Source organism: Xyrauchen texanus, chromosome 19 (genome assembly GCF_025860055.1).
Source record: "Xyrauchen texanus isolate HMW12.3.18 chromosome 19, RBS_HiC_50CHRs, whole genome shotgun sequence".
In the NCBI taxonomy this organism is placed as follows: domain Eukaryota; kingdom Metazoa; phylum Chordata; class Actinopteri; order Cypriniformes; family Catostomidae; genus Xyrauchen; species Xyrauchen texanus.
The window spans coordinates 24496389-24518701 of NC_068294.1; the positions used below are offsets into that span (position 1 = coordinate 24496389).

Genomic DNA, 22313 nt, shown 5'->3' on the forward strand with positions numbered 1-22313 from the left:
TATTGCAGAGTTATAGATCATTATCAATGTCTCTGGTTTCTGGTTCCAGCAGACCTAACTAAAGCAGCCTTATTGTGAGTGGATGGATAAATTAGGTGTATGCCTGGCTAATAGATGAGTCTTTAGTCTAGACTTAAACTGAGTGTGTCTTCATCTCGAACAGTGTTAGGGAGACTATTCCATAATTTTGGAGCCAAATGGGAAAATAATCTACCTCCTTTTGTGGATTTTGATATTCTAGGAACAATTATCAGGCCAGAATTTTGTGATTGTAATGAACGTGATGGAATATAGTGTGGTAGAAGGTCACTTAAGTAGACCATTCATAGCTTTGAACGTTTTTAACAGAATTTTTCAGTTAATACGAAATTTAACAGGTAGCCAATGTAACAATGATAAAATGGGGCTAATATCATATTTATTGGTTCTAGTCAGCACTCTGTCTGCTGCATTTTGAACCAATTGAAGTTTATTTATTGATCTTGCTGCACATCCCCCCAGTAATGCATTAGAATAATCTATTCTTAAGGTCATGAACGCATTAATTCGTTTTTCGGCATCAGCAACTGAGAGCATGTGTCGTAATTTAGCAATATTTCTGAGGTGGAAGAATGCTGTTCTACAAACATTGGTAATTTGAATGTCAAAGGAACGATTGGAATAAAATATAACACCCGATGTTAAAAAGAACATATTCTTTAAGCGCGTCTTGAGACTCCAGCGTTGTTTACCGCTACGTCTAGCTCTCTTTTAGCGCAAGAACACGTTCTGTTTGAACGGCCCCTAAATCATGCGTAAAACGCATACCAATGGATACGTATTCGACTCGTCCTGGAAATGTCGGGGACACGCTGATTTATTGTTCCAAATCGTTTTTGAAAGTGTGTAACTGCTTTAGGAGATATTCCGCATTTAGAACATACTTGATTATAGCTATTGTGTGCTTTGTGTATTTGTTTTTTACTGTGCATGTTAGTCACGCGTCTACGCACCAAGACAAACGTCCCAATCTCTGGAGATCTCAGAGTAAAACTGACCAGGACCCAGTTGATGGAGTCAGGGATAGGGAGGAAAATGAATCTTTTATCCCAACTAGGTCTAATGTGGTGTATATAACGCTCAAATCTAAGCGGCACAAGCCTGCCGTCATCAGAGGCACAGTGCGACCCAAACTCCGGAGAAAGAAAGTTAAAGTCAGAAATCAGGGCGCACAGGATGGCACACAGGACGAAGCGAACAAGGTTGACTGGCACAAAAATGCAAACATCAGTGAAAAATCAGGGAAACGATTTGGATATTCGGAGCAATTCTTTAGTAAAATTGACCGGTTTGGTGGCAGTGATTATTCAGCCATCAGGATATACAGTCAAAGAGCTCCTCCATGGTTCAGCAATGATGACATCGCGGTCATGCGCTTTCTTGCCGACAGTAAAATCACGCATATCGAAGAAGTGACAAATCGGGGGTTTTCTTCTTTAATTTTATTTAAAAGTGTGACAAATTACACGAACAATGCTGATGGGTGTCACAAATGTTGCGGTGTTGTCAAACCACCCTTGGACATGAGTGAGGTTTTCGCCTATCATCTGGACAGGGTCTTGGGACTTAACAGAACTTTGCCAACTGTCAGCAGAAGATTCCACTCTCTTGGAGGTACTGCTCATTCTTTTTGCACAAATTGCAATTGTGTAATTAAGGTAATAAGGAATAACCATTAGCGCACAAAATGTGGCTCCCAAAGTATTTGGAGACTTGAGGCGCACATTGACTTTGAAATTTATTTCTGTATTTTTATTGCATTAGATATCAAACCAAGTTGCTTTTACTGTAAGAAAGATTTTTTGTTATTGTATCATATCATAAAGCCCTTAGGGCTTTATCATTTAAAACTCCTTTTATTGATATGATACATATATAACATACTGTTCAAAATAGAGACAATTTGTGCTTGTGGTTGTCAAACTTCAGGAATTTTCAGTTCCTATACCCAAATTAATTTGGGTCCATGGCTAATGTGATATACTACACACTTGAGGTTGTTCTGCTAAAACACTGAAATTGAGGAAACTGACTTCATTCGTACACAAATGACCAGTTGGTTTGAAGTAATTGCAAAAATAGAAAGTAAAGTGAAGTTAGTTCTGTGAAACATCATATTTATGCCACTTTCTTTGATATTTTGTTATATTTTGCAATGTAATTCATTCATTTAGTGTCTCCTAATTGTAAAAATACTTTAAGCATTTTCATTGTTGCATTGTTACTTTTTTTCAATGTAATCACAAGCTGCTTCAAGCTATGGAGAAAGCAAATATGATGGCTGTACACTGAAATATCCATCTTGTTTCAGATGGTCAGCTTTGTCCAGTAGTTTTGTGGGATTCTTCTATAAGCCCTGTTGTTGATCCAGATCAACCCTCTGAAAGATTGACCTGGGGCTCATACCAAGCCTCTCTTAAGTACAAGTGCTGGCATCGGGGTGTCATCCCTAAACCAGAATGGAGCTGCACCAGCATCCACCACCATGAATGGAGCAAGTTGGTAGTCTTTGATTTCCTTCTGCAGGTACTCTACTTCACATTCTGCACCTGTATCCTTATGAGCAACATGTTTTCAGAAGATATTAAGTATTTGTTATTGTTTGAAATAGGTTTTCAAATCTCTATAGCAAAAATAAGATGGCAATGTGTATCTTCACAGATTTATGAACGACTGGATATAAAATGCTGTGGATTCAAGCCCCGCCCAGAGGACACCTGTGTTGAGCTTGGTCACCATGGAGAATGTAGAGACAAGGACAGCACAGAGCTCACCCATATAGTCCATTGCAGGCGTGACCTACACCACCTAGTTTTCTTTAACAACAAAGGGTACTTTGACCGGGATGAGGAAAATCTGGACTTCAGACTACTAGAGGGGATTAAAGAGTGAGTAAAACTAGAACAAACATAGACATATTTCACTGAGAATGTTTAGAAAAGGCAGCTTGATTCTTCCTGATCTTTCATAGCAGATCATTAGATTTAATTACAAACCTCACAAGTTTCCGGTAAGGACAAGAGAAGATTATATATCAAATATTTATTAACACCCACATTCAAATGCTGTTGGCAATAATGTGTTCATGAAAATTAATTTTGGGTATCTCAGTCTCTTAATCTCTTTTTTCTGGACACCCTGTGGTTACAATCGAACAAACTGCAACTAAGTATTAGTTTCTGTGAGGCCGTAAGTTTAGGTTTTCAGTTAGCCAACACCTCAGCAACACCACTGAAGACATATGCAAACACATACACAAATATTCTGGCACATGATGTCTGAGCTAAGGGATTCTCTAATGGCAATTCTGCTAATGTGATACTTCTGGGAACTAGTTGCCATTTCAGTCTGTGGGAGTGCAAACTCACATGTGCCATAACATAAATCAGAAGAGCTGGTGGGCCATTGCTGTGTTTTGAGTACCCAGCTTTTACATTCTGCATTACAGCTGTGTATTGCCCAATCAATATTTCAGTGTTCAACACCATGTGGTTTAAGGGGGTTGTGAAAACAGTATGTAAACACTGTACTGAGTTTTAGAAATTAAACATGCATATACATATATAATGCGTTTATAGTGTAAATGAGAAAAAGTTGTCATTTCCTCATATTCATTATCAGTATAAAAGGAATATTTCTATGGAACATAATCAAAGATATTTTTAAGAGGACAATTGTTTTATATTCATACAATGGGGACCTGGCGCTTGACGCAATTATGTGTAATCAAACTTTTCTAAAGATCATGCCAAGGAGACTGCAGATATCAAGATTTATAGTGAAAGACAAGTTTTGGTTTCTCACCCAAAACTGATTGTACTGCTTTAGCAGACATGAAATAAACAACAAAAGTTGTATTTATTAGCTTTATTCAGATATATATTCAGCTTGAAAGTTTTGGACCCCATTGACTTGCATAGTACTGTATGGCTATAAACACATTATATCTTAACCTTAAAAATATCCTAGTTTGTTTCCACAGAATAAAGAAAGTCATAAAGACTGCACAAGAGTGAGTACTGTTACATAACAGAATAAATATAATTTTTCATTGAATTATTCCTTTAATTTCATTGTATTATGTTTGGAGAGTACTTTATATGTTACATAACAATATTATTTACCCTTCCTCCTTCAGGCTACCAGACCAGTCAGTATCTGTGTTGAGATCTCAGCGTCTCAGGGAAAAGCTTTTGCAATCGCTGTTCCTAGATCAGCAGTACTGGGAGAGTCAGGGTGGCCGTCAAGGCATTGAAAAACTAATTGATGTTATTGAGGGAAGAGCCAAAGTCTTGCTCACTTACATCAATGCCCATGGGATTAAAGTGGTACCTATGGACTCTTGACAGATGAAGCTTCAGATTACAAGATTTCTGTCTACACTGTAAGGTGACCCACCATCATGTTGGTGTCCAATGAATGCTGATGTTTTCATCTGTTTGGTATGCCAGTGTAGACCTGTTGTAAAATAGGCCGAGTACAAAGTTGAAAAATTTGAAATAACATAGAAAAGGTTAGAAAACCATTTTTTATCACACTAAAATTATGTTAACACACAATGTTTATGTCCTGTGGCTATACTTTTGAAACAGTGAGTATTTAAAGAAAAGAAGGGATGAGTCAAAATACATTTTTGTGATAATCATCATTATGCCACAAATGCTGTCAATTTAGCTTAACTAAAAAAAATGTTGTATAGATCACTTTAAGCACAGTGCAGACCATACATGGTTCTCTTAAATGCTATTCCAGAATTTAGGGCACCACTGACATTCCACAAGTTAAAGGTGCTGTAGGCGATGTTTCCCAAGTGAGCCTCCACCAGATTTAGTACTCCTTTAATTGCACCCTGTCAGCAAACCTGATGAAAGCAAACCTAAATGCTCAAATTGTCTGACAGGAAGAGAGCTCCTCCAAGCCTTCTTATTGGCTAAACAATAGCAGTCAGATTCTGTGTTGCTGTCTGCAGAGGAGTTGTCACTGAGATAGGTGTTGTTTCTCAGGACACCTGCAGGTATTTCAGAGATACTTCTTAGGGAGAAGGAACATTTGCAGTGGTATTCCATTAAAACTCACCTATGAAACTTTTAATTCCACTTTATAATCAATGCATGTTCCTTTCGGTATTCAGCAATTCTGCTTTTAAATATTGTTCCTGCTATAATCAGTGTATATTATCTGCTGCAATAGAGATGTTTCATGCTGACAGTTCCAAAGTATCACCAGTGTAGTATTAAATCAACCTGGTAATGTTGCACTTGTGTAAGAGTTTATTATCCTCAAGATGGAAAATAAGTATTATTAATATGAATGACAGTATTTAGTGTGCTCTCAGAAGTTTTTATTTTTTTGTATAATGTTATTTGCTTTTGTAAAAACAGACATCAATAAACAATGTTCCATATTAAGCATTACAAAATTTGATGGTATTTACTTTTTATAAATATGTGGAGATGGATGAAAGAAAAAAAAATATTAAACGCTTTGCAGATTAAGGTTTGTGTGTGTGATGCATTTGCCATTAACCCTTCTTGGTCTAAGGAGTCTTAAGTCCGCCTGGCAGTATTTTGATATTTTGGCTTCTGGAATGGTCAATTTTCATAGCAGAGTGAAGAGAGTCATATTTCTGGATTCTATAGATTCTCATCTACAATGTGGATGCATTGTAAATACACTTCTTGAGACATTTGTACATGTTCTGATGTGATATATCACCAAAAAATACAAAAACGGAAATTCAATTTTGTTGTTTTTATTATATAAAAAATATTAAACATAAATGAATAATGAATTTTACAACAAATATTTATTCCTCAAAGGCTTTAGAACAACTTCAAAAGAAATTGGGTGAAAAAATATAAAGAAACAAAACAACTATTTACATTTCTGTGACTATAGTCACCATACCTTTTTTTTTTTTTTGGTTGAAAAACAGGAGAAATTATAAAAGGAACAAAACTGTTCATTTGAATGGAATATTCTGTATAAATGGAGTAATATCCAAAAACACCACTAGATGGAACTGTTTACTGCATTTGAATGATTGATGTGCTTTTCATCAGTCATTAGGTGCCACAGGCTCTGGCTGTAGGAATTTCACACCCCTCCCCCCTTTTACTCCAATGACATCTGACAACATCATTCTTTGTTTTTGGTCTGTGATTGGTTCACACACACACACACACACACACACACACACACACACACACACACACACACACACACACACACACACACACACACACACAGGTCTGTGATTGGTTCACACACACACACAGCTCTGTGATTGGTTTACACACACCAACAGCATTTTATATCATTAGATAAAATAAAGTACAATGTCTTTGTTTTATGGTAAAATCTATAATAATAATGCTATAGATTTGCACTAAAATACGGAAGGCTTATCATTCGCGGAAGTCAACACAGTCTATGCAGTCGAATGGCAGCTTTTTCATAAAAAAAAAAAGTAAGTTAATACCTTGATCCATTCCGAAGTTATTAATAGATATGTCAGGGGTGCGCACTTTGACGCTCTAGTGCGTCAGTCGAGTTTGTATATCACAGCTTGCTAATGGTTAACTTTGATAAAGCACATTTACCCTTTAAATACCACCAGGTCTACATTTTTACAAAAATATTTTTATGTGGCTGTAGTAGTATTTCAGCTCTTTCAAATGAGCACTAGAGGTGCTACAAAAATTACTTTTACTCCCTTTTACACAAATTATGATTAAAATGACAGATTATCAGTACAAAAACACTTTTCGCCCTGTTCATCATACAATGCTAGTACTTTTAAGGTGATACCTATTAACGATTGCATTGCATATTTAACTAAAATCACAAGCTTGTTCAAGTATAATCAAATTGTGAGGCAGTTCAACTGATAGAGCGCTGCACTTGCAACACGAAGGACTGGGATACAAGTCCTGAAGGGCACTCAAATCGACTCGACAAGTGACATAAAAGCGCCACAAAATTAAAAGTGGTTGCTTCAGCAATTGTGTTTTTCATGTCACATTTGCTTTTAAAGACTTTATTAGATAGGTTTAAGGTTTAGGGATGTAGTTTTTATTATTATTATTATTTAAAAACTCAAACCTTATAGACCTTTTCAGTTTGGGAGAAAATTTAACTCACTTTTAGCACCATTCGGTAAAACATTTCACTTGAGAATTACTATAATACATGTAAGGAGCCATGCAATATCATTTTGGTAATATTTCATCACAGTCATGCAAGTTGTTAAATACTGTGAAAAGCACTGTTGGGTTATTGTTATGAATATTATACAAATATGGACAATACAGTGTTTCATTTTGTACTGGAACCAGTACTGCTCTTATGTTCAGTTATCTGTTGAGTGCAGCTATACTTTAGTAGAGTGCAGCTGAGTTCAGCTGTCATACTTTTCTCCTTGGCTGATCCTCTCATTTGGATTTTGGTTTACAATCCAGTTCCCAGTGACTAAAATGACCCCTTTTGTAAGTGGAATAGAACTAATGACATGCATACTTAACCACAAAAATATGCACATACAAGGGCTTTTATGAGTGTAAAAAAACTAAATGTTTGACAGCACTACCCAGAATGCATCCTTGCTCTCTGGACATACTAGGTCTTGCCATGATCCTTTGCCAAACAAAATCATGTCATTCAGAATGTCAAATCAAATCTCCTCATCTGGATGATATTCAAACATTTCAAGAAGAATGCTTAAGTGCTCACAATTGTCATCATGCTAAGCAAACTGATCCCATGTTTTCACCCCCACCCTCCACATGTTTTCTCAACATTATAGCATGTTCGACCTAAATACAGTAGTTGTGAAGTCTGGATAAATGTGTCTGCTAAATAAATGTGAACATTATAATTTTCACAAACAACTGATCATTTCTTTATTGTAAACACAAGTAAATGCTGCTTGCCTCATTTCATGTGTAACCCTGATGTATATGAAAGAGGTCTTTTTGTTTTGCATATGACCTCATTTTTATTTCAATGCCTGAAGTGTAATGGCATTCCTATCAGTTGACACTTTGATTCCAATCTAATCACTTTCCTGTCTGTTTCTTCATCCTGATTAAGGAATGTAAAACATGTTTTGCTGGTAAGATATTAAGATTACACATCTTGCTTTATAACACTTTTTACTTTTTACTTTTTAAATTTACTTTTTATAAATATGTGGAGATGGCTGAAAGAAAAAAATATATATATTTTCCACTTTTGTTATCCATTTTACTTCCTTTCTAAGTACCTGGTTTTATTTCACGGACGTTTTGCATCCAAACATGGGGACATGCTTAACCAGTTTCCTTCTATCAAAGTAGTCACTCTTCTCTGTTTCTCTCTCTCTCTTTCTCTGCTTAACATAGTTTGTGACCTTAAACAGACTTGTAAAAGGCAGCTGAACATCTTATTAATTAAAAAAAATAATTATTCCATCTCATCATCTTTCTTGTGACTGTGGTTAAAGAAGGAGATGTAAATTCATGCCATTATAAGTAAGACATTCATAGGTGGATTCTCTCGAGTAGTGTAGCACTGGGGCAAACATTGCTCTGTTTGTTTGAACATCCTGACCAGTTCATTTACAGTAGCAACACTGGCTTAACCAATGCCTTGACTTTGGGGCGGGACTATCTGTGCAACCAATTAAAGGGGGACTTTTTGAAAACGTTGGTTAAATTTGCATGATGTTGACATCCTAACACATCTCACATTTGTGTGTAATTTGAAACATCAGGGCATTACATTTTTTGTTTGCTCAAACCAGTTGACTGGCTCCATTGCTCAAGCATGTGAAAGTATGGAGAGGAATTTTACACTACTGCTCAATTTAGTTTTTCTTTTTTTGCTCTGACAGTATCATCCCAGCAACATCCCACTTGGGAGGCAGACAGATGTATTTGGGTTTGAGAGAATAGCAAAGGGGTAGAAATCATCAGATAATAACACAAGCAATGATAACATGAGGCTCTAGACATAACAAAAGGACATTAGTCCCCTCTCAGTTTATCCTCTGGCAGACAAGTCTTGCTCAACATTAATATGCTCTATGTGAAGCCAAAATAGAAATGAATAAAACAGATGGTTGAAAAATATTTCTCATTTCGAAGCTTTTCCACGCATTAAGGCATGTTGTAACCGGAAAATGCACTCTTCGATGAGATAAGGGAAGTCTTCAATTGTGCCACAGTTGAAGTTTACCTAGATGCATGTTGGTCTTGGGTTTTTAGCATGGAAAAGATAGACGCTATCTGCGTATGAAAACAGCACAACATGCCTGAGGCAGACAGCCGGGATTCCTTCAGTTATTCCGTTCACTTTGTCAAAAATAATCTCTCTTTGGGGACTATGTGCAGCTGTCAGATCTAATAGTGTGATAGAAGCCATTTAACTCTTCCCTAACAACAGAAAATCAAGCATGAATATGTGCTCTTACTCTGTCCTTAGCTCTTAACACTATACCATTTCTCACTTAGTCTGCCTGACAGGAATTCACATGGAACAAAGAGTACAATAAGCTATGCGTGAGGTAATGATGTGTGCATGGCTTTGTGCATGGGAGTCTCTGTGTGTGTGTGTGTGTAAGAGAGAGAGAGAGAGAATAGTCATTGGCATGTTTACAAAAGATCTGACTAAAGCTGCCTCTGTCCTCACGTGTTGGGGGTTAACACCACATGAAAACTAGATTAGGGTACCCAGCACAATCCACTTATTCACATGTTCAGAAAAGCAGGCCAGAGCATCTGCCTCACATTGGCATCTGAATCATCTGTGCTCCTGTTACCCTTATACACAGACACTGCTCTATGAGGAGCCTATGTCATTTCACTAAATATAGACGTAACAAAAGATATCCCTTTAGAACCAAATACAGCTCGAAATAAGTCTTGTAAATCAGTACTGAAGTGACAGTTGCATACAAACTAAATCTGCTTTTTCTGAATATTATTTAATTTTTCTTTTTTCCGCAAGTGGAAAATGTATTTAGAGATTTTTGAGTACCATTTTTTAGACTGAAGTAATGACTAGTGCTACTGCAGCCATCATGTAATGATAACAAGGTTTAGTTTAACCAGTCAATATCCTGAAACACTATGAATGTGTAAGCTGGTGATTAATTGATTTGTTGATACAGCTAACATTGGATAGATGCAGCATGATATGAGTGATGTAGAGGCACGTAACCCCTTTATTGTTGTGTCAGTTGATTTATGAGTTATTTCAGCTGAATTAGCAGCTAATAAAGGACAAGGCAGGTCATCTTTGGAGGGTATCTATTTGGGAGCTGTAATCTATGCTGGCTCCAATTGGGACAGAAACAGTGTGTAAATCAAGATTTACGACAGCTGCTGGATGTTATGGCAAACATAAACTGATCTTGGAAAAAATCCCCAAACATTTATTTACAAACCATAACTTTAAAAACTATGATTATCCACAGAGTTCAGAAAGATTAAGGCAGAACTAGAACTGATGATCATTAGTCAAACTAAGGTCATTGAACAGAAATATATACATTAAGCTGCATACAGCATAGTAATAATATTCACTGTTTAACTATGAAAGCGATGATTTTGGCTTTGTGCATGTGTGTGTGTGTGTGTGCGTGTATCCGCGTGTGTGTGTGTGTGGGTGGGTGTGCAGGTTTAAGTGATTTACATGGACATTTGTATAGGTTAAAAACTGGTAATTACAAGGTTATTATGCTATAAATGTGGTTTATGAGGACAATTCTGGTGTCCCCATAATTCAAATCGCTTAAAAAACATATTAAATTATGTCTATGATTATTCTAAGCCCTGAGCTAAAACTTTGATTGGTAATTCACTGCACTCCTACGAAATACAGGACATAAACTGCTAAATGCGGAGTGGTGGTGGGGTAGTGGTCTAAGCACATAACTAGTAATCAGAAGGTCATTGGTTCGATCCCCACAGCCACCACCATTGTGTCCTTGAGCAAGGCACTTAACTCCAGGTTGCTCCGGGGGGATTGTCCCTGTAATAACTGCACTGTAAGTCGCTTTGGATAAAAGCTTCTGCCAAATGCATAAATGTAAATGTAAATGTAAATGTAAATCCAAATTTAAGATTTGATCAGACATGTCTAAAATGAAGCTATACTGCAGAGGTGGGGGACTCGAGTTACATGACTTGACTTGTGTTGCAAATTTAAAGACTTTTGACTTGCTTGACTAAATGAAGAAAATTACTTGACTTGACTTGAGAACCAGCACCTCGAGACTTGACTTGAATTGAACTGAATGACTCGACAATTACTTTTATTTAGTTTTTATTATTATTTTTTCAGTAACTTATTATAAACAGTAATGAAATGTGTTTAAAAATATTGTGACATCAATTAATTAATATGCAAAAATGTAACCAGCCAGCAACACTGATCTGCATCTGCACAGTTAACGCTAAGCTCAGAATGTGCCAAAATGACAGATGATTGCTGAGTTCCCAAAATAATCTCCTTTAGATATAAAGATTTCGAATTGGTGTATAAAAAAAATATTGGCCAGATGCACAATAGGCTATGCAATGAAAAAATATCCGATAAAACCACCACAACCTCAAATTTTATCAGACATTTCAAAAACCACAAGAAAAGGAAAGTAAATCATTTCATTATCCAGAAAGATTAATATGTAAAATTACTATTCAAATGTTTGAAGGTTGTCAGTAAATTAAAATGATTCATGATTAATCTCATGTTTTGTAGTGCGACAACTTTGAAATGACGCGACAATTACCCTCTAAATGTGTGTGTGACTTTTCTAAACCTTCTCAACAGTCAACAATACCATAACCATGTGTTGGCAATATAAAAACATAACAGGCAGATTTGCAGTCACAACAACTTATTTAAAACATGACTAGTATAAATAATACAGAATGACTCATGAAGAATTCCAAGTGCTCTCATATGTGATTATGACTTCTGAAGACTTTAACTAAAGCCCTTGAATCCAATACATTTATGACTATTTTATATAAATGTATCACTGAAGGAAAAGTCTTCAGAAATGTTTCGATGGCATTTTCTTTTCATCGTACCTCCATATAATTCCTAATAAATTATTGTTGGCGTTACGGGTAACAGCTGTATTTCTGCTGTTCCATAAGCTGCACCTACTGTCAGAGAGTGAATTTGCATTTTCATTCAGCCCATCCGGTTAATTCTAAAAATCTAAACAATTCAGATAATAAGGTATCTAGAAGTATTCACAGTATTTTTAAGTGCCACGATAATAATGTTCATTAACGCAATTTACTTATATATATTCCGGTCCTCTAATCTGTTTGGATGAGAGATGTTCCATGAGCACTGATGGTCTCACACCATCATCACTCGGACGCTTCAATGTTTGTATCACTCCACTTGTGTTCGTCATCCTAAACTAAAGTGTAAGAGCAGTGCATATGTGTTAAGAGCTAATGTAGGCTATGTGTCTCTTTTTTACATAATTTTTTTTTTTTACATTATATATGTTGGTCAGCAGGTGGTGGCAAAAGATCAATTTTGTTTGTAATATGAGCCAGTTGGTTACGTGAAGTGAATCCTTTAGTCATTGTTTACAAAGGGGGGGATTGTCCCTGTAATAACTGCACTGTAAGTCGCTTTGGATAAAAGCTTCTGCCAAATGCATAAATGTAAATGTAAATGTAAATCCAAATTTAAGATTTGATCAGACATGTCTAAAATGAAGCTATACTGCAGAGGTGGGGGACTCGAGTTACATGACTTGACTTGTGTTGCAAATTTAAAGACTTTTGACTTGCTTGACTAAATGAAGAAAATTACTTGACTTGACTTGAGAACCAGCACCTCGAGACTTGACTTGAATTGAACTGAATGACTCGACAATTACTTTTATTTAGTTTTTATTATTATTTTTTCAGTAACTTATTATAAACAGTAATGAAATGTGTTTAAAAATATTGTGACATCAATTAATTAATATGCAAAAATGTAACCAGCCAGCAACACTGATCTGCATCTGCACAGTTAACGCTATGCTCAGAATGTGCCAAAATGACAGATGATTGCTGAGTTCCCAAAATAATCTCCTTTAGATATAAAGATTTCGAATTGGTGTATAAAAAAAATATTGGCCAGATGCACAATAGGCTATGCAATGAAAAAATATCCGATAAAACCACCACAACCTCAAATTTTATCAGACATTTCAAAAACCACAAGAAAAGGAAAGTAAATCATTTCATTATCCAGAAAGATTAATATGTAAAATTACTATTCAAATGTTTGAAGGTTGTCAGTAAATTAAAATGATTCATGATTAATCTCATGTTTTGTAGTGCGACAACTTTGAAATGACGCGACAATTACCCTCTAAATGTGTGTGTGACTTTTCTAAACCTTCTCAACAGTCAACAATACCATAACCATGTGTTGGCAATATAAAAACATAACAGGCAGATTTGCAGTCACAACAACTTATTTAAAACATGACTAGTATAAATAATACAGAATGACTCATGAAGAATTCCAAGTGCTCTCATATGTGATTATGACTTCTGAAGACTTTAACTAAAGCCCTTGAATCCAATACATTTATGACTATTTTATATAAATGTATCACTGAAGGAAAAGTCTTCAGAAATGTTTCGATGGCATTTTCTTTTCATCGTACCTCCATATAATTCCTAATAAATTATTGTTGGCGTTACCGGGGTAACAGCTGTATTTCTGCTGTTCCATAAGCGGCACCTACTGTCAGAGAGTGAATTTGCATTTTCATTCAGCCCATCCGGTTAATTCTAAAAATCTAAACAATTCAGATAATAAGGTATCTAGAAGTATTCACAGTATTTTTAAGTGCCACGATAATAATGTTCATTAACGCAATTTACTTATATATATTCCGGTCCTCTAATCTGTTTGGATGAGAGATGTTCCATGAGCACTGATGGTCTCACACCATCATCACTCGGACGCTTCAATGTTTGTATCACTCCACTTGTGTTCGTCATCCTAAACTAAAGTGTAAGAGCAGTGCATATGTGTTAAGAGCTAATGTAGGCTATGTGTCTCTTTTTTACATAATTTTTTTTTTTTACATTATATATGTTGGTCAGCAGGTGGTGGCAAAAGATCAATTTTGTTTGTAATATGAGCCAGTTGGTTACGTGAAGTGAATCCTTTAGTCATTGTTTACAAAGAACAGCCCTCTGTTGTTGCTCGTATTATTGCTACATTACTTAAGTTAGAAAATAATTTTAAACGGCTTTAATGAACAACTTCAGCAACAACTTCAGCATTCAGAAATAGAGAGGAATACCCCTGCTTGGATGGCTATTTTACCACTGAGAAAGCTGATCTTCAGAAAGCTGACAATATCTCTGCATGGGAGTGGCAGCTGTGATCACACATGCTCTCTCTCTCTCTCTCTCTCTCTCACACACACGCACACACACACACACACACACACACACATACACATACATTCATCCATCCTTGTTTATCCAATAACTTGTTCGAAACAGCACAAGCCGTGATACTATTTCTGAAGTGACATTTTTGAACTACTAACGGAGGCTTGGACGCATCATTTGTTTTGAACTAGTAACAACAGATTCTGATCAGTCGTGTAAGAAAGTAGTTCCATGCACAAATGCACTTTTTATGACTGTACTCAGTTTTTCCTGATTTTTTAAAATTTACTTGTTCATTGAACTGTTGTATATAAGCAATATCAAACTCGCAATCATGCGATATGGCCCTAAATCAGCACTGCTGTGATTACCTATGGCACTCGTCCTGCGGCCAAATCACAGCAGTGCTGATGTAGGGCCATATTGCACTCCTGCTTGTGTGATATTGCTTAAATATATATATATATATATATATATATATATATATATATATATATATATATATATAGTATAACACATTACTGTTATACATTTCATGTAAAAAAAATTATGTAAAGATATGTATATAAGTTCATCTTTTCAGAGCAAAAATAAAACAATAACCTCTTTATTTTAGTACTCTGGCTTGACTCGACTTGACTTGAACTTCATTAGGACTCAACTTGACTTGCTTGATTTGTCTGCACTGCACTTGAGACTTGACTTGAGACTTGATGGCTTGTGACTTGCTCCCACCTCTGCTATACTGCCATCTACTGTCTAATGATAGAGTCCTTTGGTCTGATATGGTCAGCAGCATCATTTTTCGTACCATTAAAAAATCATTGTTTACAGATACATCATGTGACAATTAATCTAATATAATAAATAAATTATATATTTTATATTTTTATTATTATTATTATTATGTAATATTTTGCAATACAAGAAGAAAGTGTGTTAAGTTTTTTCTCAATGATGAAAGTAACTCCATTTAAAGAGGTTTCAGTAATATCAAATTGACATTATATGTTTTAAAGAAGCTTGAGGGCATTGCAAATAATGTTAATAATAATAATAATAATAATAATAATAATAATAATAATAATAATAATAATAATACAGTTATATCTAACAAATCATGTCAAGTTATTCAGTTATTGCAAAATGCTACTTTTTGTGCTATTATGTGAGCTAACGTTTACTGAAAGAAAAACTATAAAAAGTTACATGTAAAAATGAAAAGGAAAAGCTAACCAAAGTTTGCCTTATGATAACCTTTCTTGTAGGATGTTGGCAAAAGATGCTACAAAAGATTCTGGGTTTATTATGAATTAAGACTTTTTGACTGTGTTTATCTGTCTTTGACTCTTCCTCTCTTTCTCATTCTCATACTGTTCAACATGATGGTATGAGATAAGCAATTAAAAGGTGTATGCACCACTATCTGCAGGTCATCTTTGTGAGGAGGGATTTTCACTTGCAAGCTGGTTCCCGCCTCACAGCGGGATGTTAGAGGTCTTGTGTGCAGACAATCTTTACAGGCCACTCTCTAACACTATACACTTACGCTGCTTGAAGCTCTTTCCAGCAGCGAATAAATCAGCATCAGCTGGCAATCAAAGGCGATATCCATCATGCACAAGAAATACCTTTCGGTACTTAGTTACAAAGACAAAAGAAAAAAAAAGAACTAAAAAGAACTAATCTACTGAACAGAAATCACTCAGACCCCATTTACACCTGGTATCATGATATGTCTTGGTAATCGAATCACAGGTGGTAGTCAGAGCATCTGCAAACACTGCTTACCTCACAAGTATCAAGTGAAAATCAATGTCCCTATTTTGCTTTCTGTTCTTGGTCTGAATGTCATTGTTTGGAATGATGTTTAAGGGCCTTACCACTGGGAGGCCAGATTGTCAGTCTGAACCCCAGAAGTATCTGCTTTTCCAGTTTTATAGAGCTGAGTGCTTGGCACACTCTGCTGTCAGTGACAAACTGACAATTGCGGAAAAGGCTTGCTGAGGGCAGTGAACTTTCAGAGCTGATCTCTGTGTGTCTTTAGAGAAAAGGAAGAGCAGTTTTCTGTGGAAATAAAGAAATATAAATCTTTTTTGTCAGCTTATAGGACCTGTAACTGAGGGTCTCATTGGTCCATCACCCTAAAAACTCTTTGTCAGTATCAATGTCAGTTACATCCTATGCAGCAGATTAAAATGTGTTATAATGATTGATTATAATAACACATTTATGAGTACAAATGATTTGATAATAGTTAAAATCTAAATTACTTTACATTTCCAGTCAACCTATTGGTCATTAGACCTGATTTAACAAGACCAACTGAAAGTTGTCATCTGCCTGATAAAAACAACTGCAATTGAGATGAATGGGAATGTTAATGGATTCAGGCATTTTAGACCTCTTTGGTCTAACCAGCAGTTACACAGACAGGAAAAACTGAGCCATTGTGTGAGTTTCTCAGGGGGGGCAAGAAAATAAATTCAGGGACAAACCTATACTGTATGATTCAATAATATTTCCTGAGGTTCATCTGCAATGTGTTGTGGTCCAACTCTTGGCCATGTGTAGCAAGAATCTATATTACAAGTCTTTGTCCAGGGTCAGGCTAATCTCTCAGTGTATTTACTGTATCAGTGTAGTTTAGGGGGTCTATATTTGTGTACACAGGAGATGTAAATATTGCTGAGTACCCCAGGATGCACCAAACAAGACAACAGAGTGGTGTTCAAAATATTCAAAGACAGTCAGAAAGGATCTTTAATGACATTAGAATGCAAATAAATATTTTGTAGGCTGCAAGAGAGGAAAATAATAGTCTGGAGTTCCCTGAAGTTTGTTCATATTCAATTTTCCTATTTTAGATGAGTCAGGGATAAATGGCATGCACTATTTCTCTTTATGGTACTTTGTTCCTTCCTTTAACAAATAGTTCCTTTAAACTACAGTGAATGTGCTAAATGAGTCATCCAGCTGACTGATTCAAGAACATTTTGTGCCACAGAAAAGTCAACTTCTGGTGTGAATCATTCATCACATAAAAGAGCCTCACAAATGCACTGACAGAGAATAGCCAACTGGAGCTGAATATTCAGATTTCACTGTCTCTACTCTCTCAAAGCCATGAAGAGTTCAGACTGCCTGGATGTGGAGGAAGCCTGTAGTATGTTAATGATATTATATGGGAAAGAAATTCATGAGTGTTCAGAAACACTTATGCTCATCTAAAAACAGGGGTTACTGACAAAAGGCAAACAGGAGTGAACTGAATGTTTAATCATTTTACTACTTTATTGCAAAATAACTCCTCATGTCCAATGAATCTACAATATACGAAGAGTGTATTCTATATATTTTTTAAACAACAGCTTGTTCTGCAATGTAAAAAGTGGTAACCGGCAATAGTCACCTTTGGTTGCTATTTCTACCTGATCTATCCATTAAAATTGTTGTTGGTGTAACCTTGTGTATTCAGGTTGATTCAGTGTTGTTTCTTTGTCTTTTGTTTTTTTCTTCAGTGTGGTTATCAAGACCTCATACCTCATTCAAATACAACATAATTTTTCTTGCAGAATTTAATTACATTTTTACACTGGGGTTTCTGGGTTGGCAGAGAGTCTGGGTTGGTGTGCCTGTGAAGTTTGAAAACCCCTACTTTAAATGGCCATTGGAGGGCAGTGCTTCTCTGCATTTGACTTAACAAGTTTTAAAATACAAAATTACAAAATTGCTACTCATCAAGCCATCAAATGTGACCACTCACTCTTGTTACTAAAGAGATTCATTTTGTCAGGCTGAATGCATGCCCCCTTTCCATTAAAACATTAGAAGTTCTGGGATACATACAATTTTTATTGCCTAGCCAAGGTTGCTTAAGATAATCCAAAAGAGTAGGTTTTAAAGCAGGGCGCTGTTTTAATAAGTTATCTCACAGAAAAATATTTTCAAGTGAAAAATCTGAAAAACTGATGATACAGATGTCATGTAATTTTAAAATAAAATGAGAGGAAGGGAGCTGCAGAGGGATTTTTTTTAATTTAGAGTTTAGATAAAAATTATAGCTTTGCTGAGTTTGCTCTGTCCAGTTAATTTGAGGTGGAATAATGCAGTCTTTGCTAATATCCCCACAATTTCCTTGTTTCATAGAGATAGATAGAGCATCTGTGAATGGATAAAACATAAAATACTATAATAACCTTTTAAGAATGTCAGATCTCTGATGTTTGCACTGCTTTGCACTCATGCAGCTCAATTTGGCTCTCAGAATGCCTAGAATGAAGGCACAATCACTAACCAACACAAAAATAAAAACACAAACAAATAGGCACACTTACAAAGAGGCTGGCCAAGATATTTGAGAAAAAAATCTGTGAGTTTTGCAGTTTTATGTAACACACCAGTACATTATAATGAGCATGATCATAATCAATTACATGACAATGATTTAACATAAACAATGTAGCCTAATTTAAAGCTGAAGTATGTAGGCTAATTTCTTCACCACTGCACGGAATTATATATATATATATATATATATATATATATATATATATATATATTATAATTTTTTAACAGTTTTCTGAATACACCCCATCTGCCATTGGTCAAACAAAATTGTCTGATAGTCGACTTCCAGTGTGAACATGTTGTTCTGAATTCTGTTAACTTTTAGTGAATGGTAAATACTGAGAATCGAATGTTAGAAAGATATGGAAGCTGTTCTTCCATAGTAAAGAGAACACCAATCAAAAAGGAGCAAGAGAAATATTCTGTTCCCATTGTTCTTTGGTTGATTCAAAACTGGTGACAGGATTCAATTAAACCTTTTTAGTGACCCTCTGAGGAGCTCCTGCCAAATGTCTACAAAATTCTGAATGTGGCTGGCCTTATGAAATAGATTACTTCCCAAGCCAGCCCAGATACCACACACTGAACTAGCATACTTAGTATGGAAGCTGAGTATATAGTATAAGCCTATAATAATTCATACTTATAAATAGCAGACTTTGATATATTTCCAATGTAAAAAAGTTGGATTTGTAGAAATATCAAATGTATTTCTATGTAGAAAAACATATCAGCACAAAGAGACCAAGATGGTTTTTAATAGGCTAGTGTCTTATTCCCCTTCGAGTTAAAGTTTAGGTTTTCCACAAATCTCCAAATCTATCTAGTCCAGGCTCAACCATAATCCAGCCTTTGTTATCCATCCCATAATCTACTGTAAATTATTTCAATGTAGTACTGTTACTGATTTTACAGAATAGGCCACAGGTGCATGCATTGCATATTCTTACAGTACAATGCAATAGTAAATGCTGAAGTTTTCCTAAATGCAGAATCTTGTGTGTGGTTTTGTTGCATTGAATATAGAATGAAGGATAAACTACTGTCTTTGTTCTTTTACAATGCTTTATATTCCCTGAGGTTCTGTATATCTGATGTAGGTCTGAAAAAATGGTCTCATGGTCTGGAGTCTAGGCTCAAATATTTTTAATTACCAATCTTTTCAATGTCAAAAGAACTTGCAGTCACAAAGAAACAGTGCAGACTCATTCGTAATGCGCAGATTCCTGTGTGAATTCCAGCTTCTTTGATGTTCATGGATGGATGCCACCATAACAACAGCTTTATTTATAGCTTTATGCAATGTTGTTTGCATTCAGAGAAATCGAGAATCTTGTATGACGGCATAGGCATTAATTTTTTTAATGGCTATAGTATGGCATATTGCTGATTCAAAGAAGCATAGGACCAAATATGATTGCACACCATTTACTGTGGCATTATTCCCCATAATTACTCTTTCATTGTCAGTGTTGCAATAAATTTAAGAATATTGCTTTCCTAAGATTTGGTCATAATTAGGTCTCCTGCTGTTGTAGCCCATCCGCATCAATGTTCGACATGTCGTTTATTACATTTACATTTATGCATTTGGCAGACACTTTTATCCAAAGCAACTTACAGTGCAATTATTACAGGCACAGTCCCCCCGGAACAACCTGGAGTTAAGTGCCTTGCTCAAGGGCACAATGGTGGTGGCCGTGGGGTTCAAACCAGCAATCTTCTGATTAACAGCCCTGTGCTTTAGCCACTACACCACCACCACTCCACCACTAATTTTGAGATGATTTTATACTCCCTACAATTGTACAGAGTGATTATCTGAGTTACTGTATCCTTTCTGTCAGCTCAAACCAGTCTGGCCATTTCTCCGTTGTCTTCTCTGATCAAAGGCGTTAATTCTAGAGACTGTTGTGCATGAAGTTCCCAGGAGATTAGCAGATACAGAAATACTAAAATCAGCCCATCTGACACCAACAATTATGGCACATTCAAAATCACAGACCAATTTGTTTCACCATTCTGATGGTTGATGTGAACATTAATTGAATCTCCTAACGCATATCTGCATTATTATATACATAACACTGCTGCCACATGATTGGCAGATTAGATAATCACATGAATAAGTAGATGTACAGATGTACCTAATAAAGTGACCGAGGTGTGTATATATTTTACATTTACATTTATACATTTGGCAGACACTTTTAACAAAGCGACATACAGTGCACTTATTACAGGGTAAAAACCTGGAGCAATTTGGAGTTAAGTGCCTTGCTCAAGGACACAATGGTGGTGGCTGTGGGGATCAAACCAGCAACCTTCTGATTACCAGTTATGTGCTTTAGCCCACTATGCCACTGTCACTCCACTGTCACTATATGCAAAGACACACACACACACACACACACACACACACACACACACACACACACACACACACACACACACACACACACACACACACACACACACACACACACACACACACACACACACACACACACGTTGTGTTTCCATGTTTTATGGGGACTTTCCATAGACATAATGGTTTTTATACTGTACAAACTTTATATTCTATCCCCTAAACCTAACCCTACCCCTAAACCTAACCCTCACAGAAAACATTCTGCATTTTTACATTTTCAAAAAACATAATTTAGTATGATTTATAAGCTGTTTTCCTCATGGGGACCGACAAAATGTCCCCACAAGGTCAAACATTTCGGGTTTTACTATCCTTATGGGGACATTTGGTCCCCACAAAGTGATAAATACACGCTCACACACACACACACACACACACACACACACACACACACACACACACACACACACACACACACACACACACACACACAGTGCTGGGTCGATTACTTTTTATTTGTAATCTGGTACTGATCAAAACTTACATGACTAAAATGGTAGTCAGTAACATAATCTCTTGTATTACATTTTTAAAATAATCTAATCTGATTATTTTTGGATTACTTCAATATAAATTCCTGTTTATTTGATGTCACATGCATTTGAGTAGAATAAGCTTGTACCATTCTGACATAATGTTGCTTAAATGCATTAGAGAAAATGTAATTAATGATCAAAATATGAGAATTTATATGATTATTTTGTGTTTGTTTTACTCACTATTTGTCTGTTTCTGAGTGAAATTAAAAGAGGCACTTAAAATGTCCATACTCTGTCAATGTTGGCATTACAAATGGCATCTACTGTATGTCTGTAACAGATCAGACCAGTTATATTTTTGAATCAACATCGCAAAAGTAAAAAAGCAAAAGCGCATTATTGTAAATTTTTAAAGCCAACTATGAAAGCAGTTTGTGAAACTAAAACTAACTTTACCCCAGTATTGCAATCGGTTTGGCATTTACTGTATGTGTGGATAACTGTTCCACTGTCAATGTAATTATGGTTGGTGGCTAGTATCAGGTCTGTGTGTGCAATCTCACCTCCCACTTACGAAAACACATTTTAGATTTTTAC

General features: G+C 35.9%; 1 protein-coding gene across 2 annotated transcripts; it reads left to right on the top strand.

Annotated features, from left to right (window-relative positions):
• Positions 1-748: 748 nt before the first annotated feature.
• Positions 749-5470, top strand: LOC127659555 (Golgi-associated kinase 1B-like). Of its 2 annotated transcripts, none has more exons than XR_007972553.1 (4): positions 749-1653; positions 2351-2565; positions 2701-4051; positions 4178-4317. XR_007972553.1 is itself a non-coding variant. In XM_052149422.1 (4 exons), the coding sequence occupies exons 1-4, from the start codon at positions 810-812 to the stop codon at positions 4383-4385; spliced, it is 1494 nt and encodes a 497-aa protein (XP_052005382.1). In that variant the 5' UTR covers positions 751-809; the 3' UTR covers positions 4386-5470. The 2 variants fall into 2 exon arrangements, 1 of the variants encoding a protein (XP_052005382.1); XM_052149422.1 differs by having other exon boundaries at positions 751-1653; positions 2701-2927; positions 4178-5470.
• Positions 5471-22313: the final 16843 nt, after the last annotated feature.